Genomic DNA, 13,327 nt, shown 5'->3' with positions numbered 1-13,327 from the left:
AGAAATGCAAATCAAAACCACTATGAGGTACCATTTCACGCCAGTCAGAATGGCTGCGATCCAAAAGTCTACAAGCAATAAATGCTGGAGAGGATGTGGAGAAAAGGGAACCCTCTTACACTGTTGGTGGGAATGCAGACTAGTACAGCCACTATGGAGAACAGTGTGGAGATTCCTTAAAAAACTGGAAATAGAACTGCCTTATGATCCAGCAATCCCACTGCTGGGCATACACACTGAGGAAACCAGAATTGAAAGAGACACGTGTACCCCAATGTTCATTGCAGCACTGTTTATAACAGCCAGGACATGGAAGCAACCTAAATGTCCATCAGCAGATGAATGGATAAGAAAGCAGTGGTACATATACACAATGGAGTATTACTCAGCCATTAAAAAGAATACATTTGAATCAGTTCTAATGAGATGGATGAAACTGGAGCCTATTACACAGAGTGAAGTAAGCCAGAAAGAGAAACACCAATACAGTATACTAACGCATATATATGGAATTTAGAAAGATGGTAACAATAACCCTGTATATGAGATAGTAAAAGAGACACTGATGTATAGAACAGTCCTTTGGACTCTGTTGGAGAGGGAGAGGGTGGGATGATTTGGGAGAATGGCATTGAAATATGTATAATATCATATATGAAACGAGTCGCCAGTCCAGGTTCGATGCACGATGCTGGATGCTTGGGGCTGGTGCACTGGGATGACCCGGAGGGATGGTATGGGGAGGGAGGAGGGAGGGGGGTTCGGGACGGGGAACACATGTATGCCTGTGGCAGATTCATTTCGATATATGGCAGAACCAATACAATATTGTAAAGTTTAAAAATAAAATTAAAAAAAAGAAATAAAATAAATAAAATAAAACAGCTAGCCAACAAGGACCTACTGTATAGCACAGAGAATTCGGCTCAGTATGCTTCAATAACCTAAATAGGAAAAGAATTTGATAAAGAACAGATACGTATATGTGTAGAACTGAATCACTTTGCTGTACACTTGAAACTAACACATCATTGTTAATCAACTATACTGCAATACAAAATTTTAAATATTTTTAAAAGATAATAAAATAAAATAGAACTACCACCCAATCCAACAATTGTACTTCTGGGTATTTATCAGAAGGAAATGAAAATCTAACTCAAAAAGATATCTGTACCTTCATATTTACTCCAGAATTATTTTACAATAGCCTAGACATAGAAACAACCTAACTGTCCACTGATGGATGAGTGGATAAAGAAAATATGATATACATAGACATAAAACAGAATGTTACTCAGCCATATTAAAAGAATGAAATCTAGCCATTTGTGACAACATGTATGGACATCAAAGGCATTATGCTGATTGAAACAAGTCAGAGAAAGACAAATACTACACACTCGCACTAAAAAACAGAAATCTAAAACAAACAAACAAAAATACTGAACACATAGAAATAGGGAACAGATTGGTGGTTGCCAAGTTCAGAGGTGTGGGGTGGGCAGAATCGATGAAGGCGCTCCAAAGGTCAAACTTTCATTATAAAATAAGATCTGAGGATGTAATGCACAGCATGGTGATTATAGTTAATATTACTCTACTGAAAGCTGCTAAGAGGGTAGATCTCTAAAATTCTCATCAGAAAAAAAGTTTTTGTAACTATGTGTGGTGACACATTAACTAGACTTATTGTGGTGATCATTTCACAATATATAGAGATACTGAATAATTATGTTGTATATATGAACCTAAGATAACATTTTATGTCCATTATATCTCAATAAAAAAGAAAGAAAATAATCAAACAATATTCTATATACAATAAACTCACTTCAAATACAATGACATAAGTTTACAGTAAAAGGATAGAAATAGCTATAACATGTAAACATTAATTTGTTTTTAAAAAGTACGAGTAGCTATGCTAACATGACATAAGGTCAATTTCAGAGCAAAGAAAATTACTGGAGATGAGTAAAAACATTACATAATGATAAAGGGGTCAATCCATGGAAGGTATAACAATTCTAAATGTGTGCATACCAAACCACAGACCCTAAAAATACAGAAAGCCAAAACTAATGAAGCTAGAAACAGATTTCTAATTATATCCATAATTAAGAGTTGGAGTTCCTAACTCACTCTACTCTAGGGACTTGACAAGAATTACCAGACAAAATTTAGCAAGAATATAGAACTCAACAACACAATCAACCAGTATTTAGTTGACAAATATAAAGCATTCCACTCAGAAGGAAAAGAATGCACATGTTCTTCCATAGTCTATAGAGTATCTACCAAGAAAGATCATATCCTAGGCCACAGAACAAATCTCAACAAATTTAAAAGAATTAAAATCATAAAGTGTGTGTTTTCTGATCATAATGGAGTCAAAGCTGGAAATTTTCTTGTTTTTGATTTCTAAACACTTGCCATTTAACTAAAATACTTCTAAGTAATTGATGATTCAAAGAAGTCTCAAAGACAATTTTTAAAACTACATATGACTGACTGAAAATTCAAACACACATATCAAAACGTGTGGAAATAGTTAAGACTGTGCTGGGAGGATAATTAATAACACTAAATGTACACCTTAGAAAAGAGAATGAAAATTCTCAAATCAATAACATGCTCCCACTTCAAAAAACTAGGAAAAAATAGCAAAATAAGCTCAAAGAAATACTAAAGATAATTCAGGATAAAATGGAAAGAATAAAACAAAAGCAATTAAACAAAAGCTAGTTCCTCAAAAAAAAAATCAATAAAAATTTACAAACCACTAGTAAGACAGACTACAAACTATCCAAATAAAATAGAACGCTAAAGTAGTCCTATAACTAATTTTAAAAAGTGAATCTGTAATATAAAATCTCATGGTCTCCATTAGAAAATACTTACAAACATTGAAAGAATTAACACCAATTTTATACAAAATATTCCAGAAAACAGATGTAGAGAGAACCTTTCTCAGTTCATTTTATGAATCCAGTACTACCCTACTATGAAAAGCAAACAAGACAATACAAATAGAAAGTTCACTCAAAAAGGAATCTGTATTTAAATATAAAATGTATAACTATAATTTAGAAAAAAAAAGAAAATAAGATACAAAGTGAGACAAAGAGTTCTAAAAGGTGATATCAAAGCAGCACAATCTATAAAGGAGAAACTGATAAACTGGACTCTAAAAGTCCGATTAAGTGGGTGAAAAGATAAGCTGAAGACTGGAAGAAGATAAATATCATATTACACCATTTATATGTGGAATCTAAAATATGATACAAATGAACTTACTTACAAAACAGAAACAGGCTGACAGTCATAGAAACGAAACATGGTTACTAAAAGGGATAGACAGGGGAACAATAAATTAGGAGTTTATGATTAGCAGATACAAACTAGTATATATAAAACAGATAAACAACAGGGTCCTACCATACAGCATAGGAAACTATATACAATACCTTGTAATAAACTATAATGGATAAGAATAGAAAAGATATATATATGAATCATTTTACTGTATGTCAGAAACTAATACATTACAAATTACTTAAATTTTTTTAAATGTTTAAAAATAAAATAACAAACAAAAGAAAAAGACTGAAGAAAATAATTGCAAATCATATATCTGACAAAAGATTAGTATCTAAAATATACAAGAATACCATAATGAGACATCACCAGAAAATGATCAGAATGGCTACAGTAACACTAAATGCTGGTAATGATATAGAGATACAGAATCACTCATATACTACTGGTGGGAATAAAAATGTTATGACCACTCTGGACAACAGTTTGGGATTTTCTCATAAAACTAAACATGCAACTATTGCACAACCCCTGCAGCTGCTCTCCCGGACATTTACACAAGAGAAATGAAAATTTATGTTCACACAAAAATATGTACACAAATGTTCATAGCTGCTTTAATCATAATCAGAAACTGAAAATCCAGATATCCTTCAGCAAGTGAAAGGTTAAACAAGCTGTGGTACATCCCTACCATGGAACATTACTCAACAACAAAAAAATTCAACTATTAATACATACAACAACTTCAATGAGTCTTCAGAGAATTATGCTGAGTGAAAAAAGCAAACTTCAAAAGGTTACATACAGTATGATTTCATTTATATAACATTTTTAAAGTGACAAAATTATTGAAACAAAGAACAAACAAGTGATTGTCAGGAGTCAAAGATGAGGCTGAGGGAACTGGAGGGTAAGGATGCGGCTCTAAAAGGGCAACATGAGAAATCTCTGCAGTGATAGAAATGCTCTTTACCTTGAGTATATCAGTTTCCTGGTTGTAGTAGTATACTCTTGCCTGGAAAATCCCATGGACGGAGGAGCCTGATAGGCTGCAGTCCATGAGGTCGCTAAGAGTCGGACATGACTAAGCGACTTCATTTTCCCTTTTCACTCTCATGCACTGGAGAAGGAAATGGCAACCCACTCCAGTGTTCTTGTGTGGAGAATCCCAGGGACAGGGGAGTCTGGTGGGCTGCCGTCTATGGGGTCGCACAGAGTCGGACACGACTGAAGCGACTTAGCAGCAACAGCAGTAGTATACTAATAGTTTAAGATATTTCTATTGGGGGAAATCGGATAAAAAGTACATGGGATTTTTCTATATTACTTCTTAAAAACTGCACAAGTCTATAATTATCTTAAAAGTTTATTTACAAAACTGGGATGACACTAAAACAAAATCTGGGAGGATATTTATAACTCTACAGGCATATATTAGAAAAGAAGAAATTTCTCAAATCCATGACCTCAGTTTTCACCTTAGAACACCAGAAGAAGAAGATAAAATGAATCCCAAGATTAATCAATACAAAGGAAATAAAAAAGACCACATCAGGAATCAATGAAATAAAATATAGGAAAATAATACAGAAAAACAATAAAACCAAAAATTGCTTCTTATGAAAATCAGTACAGTTAATAAGCTTCTAGCTAGACTAACCAGGGAAAAAACACAAAACACAAATCACCAATATCAAGGATTTTAAAAGGGACATGAATACTTATCTCACAAACATTAAAAATATACCAATTAATTTGATGACATGGGTTACTCATGTCTAAAGAAACAATAAAATTTATTTGGTCATAAATATTTCACTTACCTGAATAAGGAAATTTAATTGGCATTAATATAGTAAATAATGAACCAAAAATTAAGGATACATTCGTATAGCACCAGTTCTCGTCCCAATAGCCAAGATTTTCTGAACTGGATCAAAGGCTAATGTGGTAGGCTGATAAGGAAAACCATGCCGAACTGTCTGAAAGAGAAAATACTGAAAATAGTCATCAGGGAAATAAAAATTAAAGTCACAACAAGATACCACTATCCAACCAGCAGAATGACTAAAATAATTATTTAGTTTTATAAAAAAGACCACCAAGTGTTGTTGGCAGGAGTGTTAAATCACAAACACTTTGGAAAAACATGTTGCAGTTCTTTAAAAACTAAACATATACCTGTCCTATGACCTAGAAAGTTCACTCCTATGTATGTAACCAAGGAAATAACGAGCATATGTCCACATATTAATTGGTGTAAGTACACCCCTAACAGCTTTAACAACCTAGAAAAAACTCAAATGACAAACAAGAGAAGCAAACATCAAAACTGTGGTATATGCATACAATAGAATAACTCAACAATTAAATAATAAAAACTAATGACAGAAACGAAAACATGGATGATTCTCAAGAACATTATGCTAAGTAAAGGAAGCAATACACAAAAGAGTAGGTATAGTATGATTACAAATATAATATAAACAAGCAAAACTAACCTATGGTGAAAAAAATCAGAACTGGTTTTGACTTTGATCACTTGGTTTGACAAGTGGTTGACTTGAGGAGAACTGACTAGAAAGAGCATAAAGGAACTTTACTAAGTGAAGGTAATATTCTATATTCTGATAAGGTTTGAATTTTACATGTGTATACTTTAGTCAAAACTCATAAAATGGTATAACATATAAATAATATGAGTATTCCAGTATAATTCTTTCAACTCCACTGTATGTTTGAAAGGTTTCATAATATCACAATGGGAAAGAAAGAAAAGAAAAATATAAAGAGCTCATAATATGACAAAAGAGACAAGACTAACATGTAAAAAAGGAATATGCAATATTAGATTAATTAATTTCAAAACGAAATATGCTAGAACCTTTAAAAAAAAATAGACAACCCACATAAGTCAGGAAAAAAGAGATTCTATATCTTGTTCAGTCAAATATTTAGTGGTCCAAAAACTACTTTTAATGGAAATATTTTTACAATATATTGCTTTTGTAAATATTCAAAGATGAAAAGATTAAAGATAGCATGCAGTTTATCTAAAATTCATTCCCCAGATAAAACAAAGTAGAGTTCATTGCATAATTCCTCATTTTCCTTTAACGCATGTAAGAACATATATGCAAAAGCATATTAATATATAACCAAATCTGTATTTTTCTTACTTAATAGCATATTATGGAAATATTTCCACAAAACAATACGTTTAGATGTTCTTCAACCTATTTAAAGATTGTAGAGCTCATTATAGTATGAATATACCACAATGTCTTTAACCAACGAACTATTGTTCTATAATCTCCAAAGAATTCTCAACTAAATTGGCAAAAAATATACTTAGCAACAAAACCCACTTTCTATTCATGATCCTTAACTGAGGTGTTTCCCTCTTCGTTCTCAATTGTCTTTGTTTTGACTTATAAACAAAATTGTCAAGAGGAAGATACTCTAAATTCTCATGCAGATCAATGTGGATAACAATAATCAGAATATAGTTTCTCTCAAAAAAAAAAAAAACAAACAACAAGAGGTAGGTATACTTCCCAATTCATTTTATGGCCAATATTACCCTGATCCTGGAAACTAAGTCATCACAAGAAAAGAAAACTAAAGACCACTAATTATTAATTAATATGGATATAAAATTCCGTCCCCAAAATATTAGCAAGCCACTCATCAGCAGAAAAGTGGAAGATTTACTGAGCATGGCCCTGCCCACCAGACCAAGACCCACTTTTCCTGATAGCCAGTCTCTCCCATCAGAAAGCTTACACAAGCTTTTTATCCTCATCCATCAGAGGGCAGACAGAATGAAAACCACAATCACAGAAAACTAAGAAAAATCATGACAAGGATCAGTCTTGTGTAACTCAATGAAGCTATGAGCAATGCCATGCAGGGTCATCCAAGATAGATGGGTCATGGTGGAGAGTTCTGACAAAACGTGGTCCACTAGAGAAGGAAAAATACTTCCGCATTCTTGCCATAAGAATCCCATGAACAGTATGAAAAGGCAAAAAGATCTGACACTGAAAGATGAAACCCCCAGGTCAGTAGGTGTCCAATATGCTACTGAAAAACAGCAGAGAAATAGCTCCAGAAGGAATGAAGAGGCTGAGCCAAAACAAAAACACCATCCAGTTGTGGACATGTCTGGTGGTGAAAGTAAACTCCAATGCTGTAAAAAACAACACTGTATAGGAATCTGGAATGTTAGAGCCATGAATCAAGGTAAACTGGAAGTGGTCAAACAGGAGATTGCAAGAGTAAACATCAACATTTTAGGAATTACTGAACTAAAATGGATGGGTATGGGTGAATTCAATTCAGATGACCATTGTATCTACTACTGTGGGCAAGAATCCCTTAGAAGAAATGGAGTAGCCCCCATAGTCAACAAGAGTCCAAAATTCAGTACTTGAGTGCAATCTCAAAAATGACAAAATGACCTGGGTTCATTTTCAAGGCAAACCATTCATCATCACAGTAATCCAAGCCTATGCCCCCGAGCACTAATGCCTGAAAACAAGAAGTAGAATGGTTCTATGAAGACCTACAAGACCTTCTAGAACAAACACCAAAAAAAGACGTCCTTTTCATTATAGGGGACTGGATGCAAAAGCATAAGTCAAGAGATACCTGGAGTAACAGGCAAGTTTGGCCTTGGATTACAAAACGAAGCAGGGCAAAGCTTAACAGAATTTTGCCAAGAGAACACACTGGTCATAGCAAACACCTTCTTTCAACAGCACAAGAGACAATACTACACATAGATTTCACCAGATGGTCAATGCCAAAATCACACTGATTATATTTTTTCAGGCAAAGATGGAGAAGCTCTATACAGTAAGCAAAAACAAGACCAGGAGCTGACTGTGGCTCAGATCATGAGCTCCTTATTGCCAAATTCATACTTAAATTGAAGAAAGTAGGGAAAACCACTAGATCATTCAGGTACAACTTAAATCAAATCCCTTATGATTATACATTGGAAGTAACAAATAGATTCAAGAGATTAGATCTAATAGACAGAGTGCCTTAAAAACTACGGACAGAGGTTCATAACATTGTACAGAATGTGGTGACCAAAACCAAATTCAAGAAAAAGAAATTCAACAAGGCGAAATGGCTGTCTGAGGAAGCCTTACAAACAGCTGAGAAAACAAGATAAATGAAAGGCAAAGGAGAAAAGGATATATATACACATCTGAATACCGAGTTCCAAAGAATAGCAAGAGAGATCAGAAAGCCTTCTTAAGTGAATAATGGAAAAAGGTAGAGGAAAACATTAGCATGGGAAAGACTAGAGATCTCTTCAAGAAAATTAGAGATACCAAGTGAACATTCCATGTAAAGATGGGCACAATAAAGGACAGAAATGATACGAACCTAACAGAAGCAGAAGATATTAAGAAGAGGTGGCAAGAAAACACAGAAGAACTGTACAAAAAATGTCTTAATGACCCAGATAACAACAATGGTGTGATCACTCACCTAGAGCCAGACATCCTGGAGTGTGAAGTCAAGCGGGCCTTATGAAGCCCAACAAACAAAGCTAGTGAAAGTGATGGAATTCCAGCTGAGCTCTTTCAAATCCCCAAAAAGGATGTTGTTAAAGTGCTGCACTCAATACGCCAGCAAATTTGGAAAACTCAGCAGTGGCCACAGGACTGGAACAGGTCAGTTTTCATTCCAATCCCAAAGAAGGGCAATGCCAAAGAATGTTCAAACTACCACACAGTTGCGCTCAACTTACATGCTATCAAGGTAATGCTCAAAATCCTTCAAACTAGGCTTCAAAAGTATGTGAACTGAGAACTTCCAGATGTACAAGGTGGATTTAGAAAAGGCCAAGGAAACAGAGATCAAATTGTCAACATCTGTTGGATCACTGAAAAAGCAAGGAAATTTCAGAAAATCACCTACTTCTGCTTCACTGACTACACTAAAGCATTTGACTGTGTAGATCACAACAAACTGTGGAAAATTCTTCAAGAGATGGGAACACCAGACCACCATATCCTGCCTCCTAAAAAACTTGTATGCATGTATAGAAGCAACAGTTAGAACTAGACATGGAAAAACAGACTGGTTCCAAATTGGGAAAGGAGTATGTCAAGGCTGTACACTGTCACCCTGCTTATTTAACTTATATGCAGAGTACATCATGCAAAACACCCAGCTAGATGATGCACATCAATTAGATTGATGGGAGAAATACCAATAACTTCAGATATGCAGATGACACACCCTAATGGCAGAAAGGGAAGAGGAATTAAAGAGCCTCGTGATAAAGCTGAAAGAGCACAGTGAAAAAGCTGGCTTAAAACCCAATATTCAGAAAATGATCATTTTCTATTTCATGGCAAATAGATGGGGAAAAGGTGGAAACAGTGACAGACTTTATTTTCTTGGGGTCCAATATCACTGTGGACAGTGACTGTAGCCACAAAATTAAACTATACTTGCTCCTTGGAAGAAAAGCCATGACAAACCTAGAGAGCATATTGAAAAAACAGAAACATCACTTTGCCAACAAAGGTCTGTATATTCAAAGCTATGGTTTTTCCAGTAGTCATGTATGGATGTGAGAGTTGGACCATAAAGAAGGCTGAATGCCAAAGAATTTATGATTTCAAACTGTGGTGCTGGAGAAGACTCTTGAGAGTCCCTTGGACTGCAAGGAGATCAAATCAGTCAATCCTGAAGGAAATCAACCCTGAATATTCATTGGAAGGACTGATGCTAAAGCTCCAATATTTTGGCCACCTGATGTGAAGAGCCAACTCACTGGAAAAGACCTGAATGCTGGGAAAGATTGAAGGCAGGAAGAGAAGAGGCTGACTGAGCATGAGATGGTTGGATGGCATCACTGACTCAATGGACATGAGTTTGAGAAAACTCTGGAAGATGGTGAAGGACAGGGAAGCCTGGCATGCTGCAGTCCATGAGGTCGCAGAGTCAGACACAACTGAGTAACTGAACTATCTCAATAGAACATAGTACAAAAATCACATGGTCACCTCAATAGATGGAGAAAAATTATTTCAAAAAATCCACACCCACTCATATTAAAAAACATTCAACAAATGAACCGTAGAGAACTTTTTCAATCTGATAAATGGCATGTACAATAAACCCTCAGCTAATGTCATACTAATCAGTTAAAGAATGAATGGTTTCTCCCTAAGGTCAGGAATGAAACAAGTGTGTCCACTCTTGCCACTTCTACATCCTTTCCAGGACAATTAGGTGAGGGGGGAAAAAAAAGACATCCAGACTTTTTAAGAAATAACTAAAACTATGTGCTAATGACATGACCTTGTGCATATAAACCTAAGAAATAACTGAAAAAAATTAGAACTAAAAAGAAATTAGGCAAGATTGTAAAATTAATGTACAAATTATATTTCTATATATACTAGTGATACCCTATCCCAAAGCAAACTTAAGAGAACAATTTCATTTACAATAGCAACCAAAGGAATAAAGTACTCAGTAATGAATAAAAGAAGCATAAAGCTTACATGCTAAAAACTATAAAACATTGTTGAAAAAAATTAAAGAAGACCTAAATAAAGGGAAAGCTTCTCATATACATGTATTAAAATACTTAAGATTGTTCAGGTGATAATACTCCCCAGACTGATCTTCCGATTCAATGCAACCCCTAAAAAAAATCTGGTTTGTTTCTTCTTTGCAAAAATTTGACAAGTTGATCCTAAGATTCATATGAGTACTCAAGAGACCCAGAATATCAAAGTGATCTAGTGCACTGGGACGACCCAGAGGGATGGTATGGGGAGGGAGGAGGGAGGAGGGCTCAGGATGGGGAACACATGTATACCTGTGGTGGATTCATTTTGATATTTGGCAAAACTAATACAATTATGTAAAGTTCAAAAATAAAATAAAATTAATTAAAAAAAAAAGATGAACAAAGTTGGAACACTCATATATTCCATTTTTAAAACTTATGTGAATCTACAATAATCAAGACAATAAGTTACTGGCATAAGGATAAACACTTAGATCAGTGGAACAGCATTTAGATCCCAGAAATAAATGTTCACATTTTCAGTTAATTGATTACTGACAAGGGTGCTAAGACAATTCAATGAGAAATGAACAGTCTTTCAACAAATGACACTGCAATAACTGATATCTACATGCGAAATAATCAAGTTGGACTCATATATACAAATAACTCAAAATGGATCATAGACCTAAATGTAAGAGGCAAAACTATACAAATTTTAGAAGAAAGTACACGTTTTTAAATCTTAGTGACTTAGGATTAGGCAATGGTTTCTTAAATATGACACCAAAAGCAATAAAATTAAAAACATAAATTGACCCTTGTGAGAATTAAAAACTTTTATACTATAGAGGAAACTATCAAGAAAGTAAAAAAAAAAAACATAAAGGGAGAAAATATTTGCAAATCATATCTAACAAGGAATTTATATAGAAAAAAATAAGGAACTCTTACAACTCAGTAATAAAAGACAAATAACTCATTTTTCCTCAAAATGTGAAACAGAGTTACCCTATAACCCAGGGATTTCCCTCCTGGGTATATAACCAAGAAAAATAAAGATAAATCCCAAATATACCCCCATTTTATAAGATATTTGGAAGTGCATAGAATAGAAATATGATTTTTAACATTAAAATCTTACATCTGTATATTCTTTCTTCATCATTTTAGCTTTATTTTTATCAAACTCAATCATGCACATAATTTTAAAATGTCAGATAATTCTATAGGACATATCATGAAAATTAGAAATAATCTATCCCCTTCCTTTGCCCATTTCCTGCTTTCTAGAGGCAACCACTTTTTAATCTTTTTGCTATTTATTTTGGCATTTACCTAATGTGTCTGAAAATGACATTTTTATATTGCTATTAACTGACTTCCCAAAAAAATTCTTCTCTCCCACCTCTTCATTACACATACAAACACCCTTGCCACATCTCCATCTTCTCAACAAATCATAGCAGTCAGTGTTAACACTCTATTAATACTGCTCTCTTATTTTGCCTCACAAATGTTTTATCCCCTGATGTTACATTTTTTAATTTGCATTTTCTAAGTTTTTATGTGCCTGTCATTAATTCAATCCTAAACTTTGCCCCAGCTGCCCAAATCATCTTTCAATGTGTTAAACACATTGGGTATATGGATTCAGAGAGAGAAAGGAGAGAGAGACAGACAGCCAAAGAAAGAAAGGGAGGAATTATTTCTATAATGTTCAAACAATCCCTAATGACTTAAAAGCAAATCAGTTGCTGCCTATCTCCAGGAACAGAAAGAGAGATGGACTACTACAAAGGTCACAAGTGAGGAAAAAAAATCTGTCATAGTGATTTCACAGGAAACACATTACATACTACAGTATACATGATTTTAGATTGTTTTAAGCATTATAAAGTAAGTACTTAAGAATACAGGCACAAAGACTAATAGTTCAGTTCAGTCGCTCAGTTGTCTTCGACTCTTTGCGACCCCATGAATCACAGCACGCCAGGCCTCCCGGTCCATCACCAACTCCCAGAGTTCACTCGGACTCACGTCCATCGAGTCAGTGATGCCATCCAGTCATCTCATCCTCTGTCATCCCCTTTTCCTCCTGCCCTCAATCCCTCCCAGCATCAGAGTCTTTTCCAATGAGTCAACTCTTCGCATGAGGTGGCCAAAGTACTGGAGTTTCAGCTTCAGCATCATTCCTTCCAAAGAAATCCCAGGGCTGATCTCCTTCAGAATGGACTGGTTGGATCTCCTTGCAGTCCAAGGGACTCTCAAGAGTCTTCTCCAATACCACAGTTCAAAAGCATCAATTCTTCGGTGCTCAGCCTTCTTCACAGTCCAACTCTCACATCCATACATGACCACAGGAAAAACCATAGCCTTGACTAGACAGACCTTTGTTGGCAAAGTAATGTCTCTGCTTTTCAATATGCTGTCTAGGTTGGTCATAAGTTT

At 34.8% G+C, this 13,327-nt stretch overlaps 1 protein-coding gene across 6 annotated transcripts in view; it reads right to left on the bottom strand.

Annotated features, from left to right (window-relative positions):
- Window positions 1-13,327, bottom strand: part of STXBP5L (syntaxin binding protein 5-like) — a 335,496-nt gene that overhangs the window by 279,102 nt on the left and 43,067 nt on the right. For all 6 annotated transcript variants that reach the window (XM_010845396.1, XM_010845399.1, XM_010845394.1 and 3 more), the window contains exon 3: window positions 5,209-5,306. In XM_010845396.1, coding sequence (XP_010843698.1) covers window positions 5,209-5,306 — 98 coding nt within the window. The remainder of the gene's footprint in view (window positions 1-5,208; window positions 5,307-13,327) is intronic.

This window comes from Bison bison, unplaced genomic scaffold, assembly GCF_000754665.1.
Source record: "Bison bison bison isolate TAMUID 2011002044 unplaced genomic scaffold, Bison_UMD1.0 scf7180017864215, whole genome shotgun sequence".
NCBI classification, from domain to species: Eukaryota; Metazoa; Chordata; class Mammalia; order Artiodactyla; family Bovidae; genus Bison; species Bison bison.
This window is presented reverse-complemented; position numbering and strand designations above follow the sequence as displayed.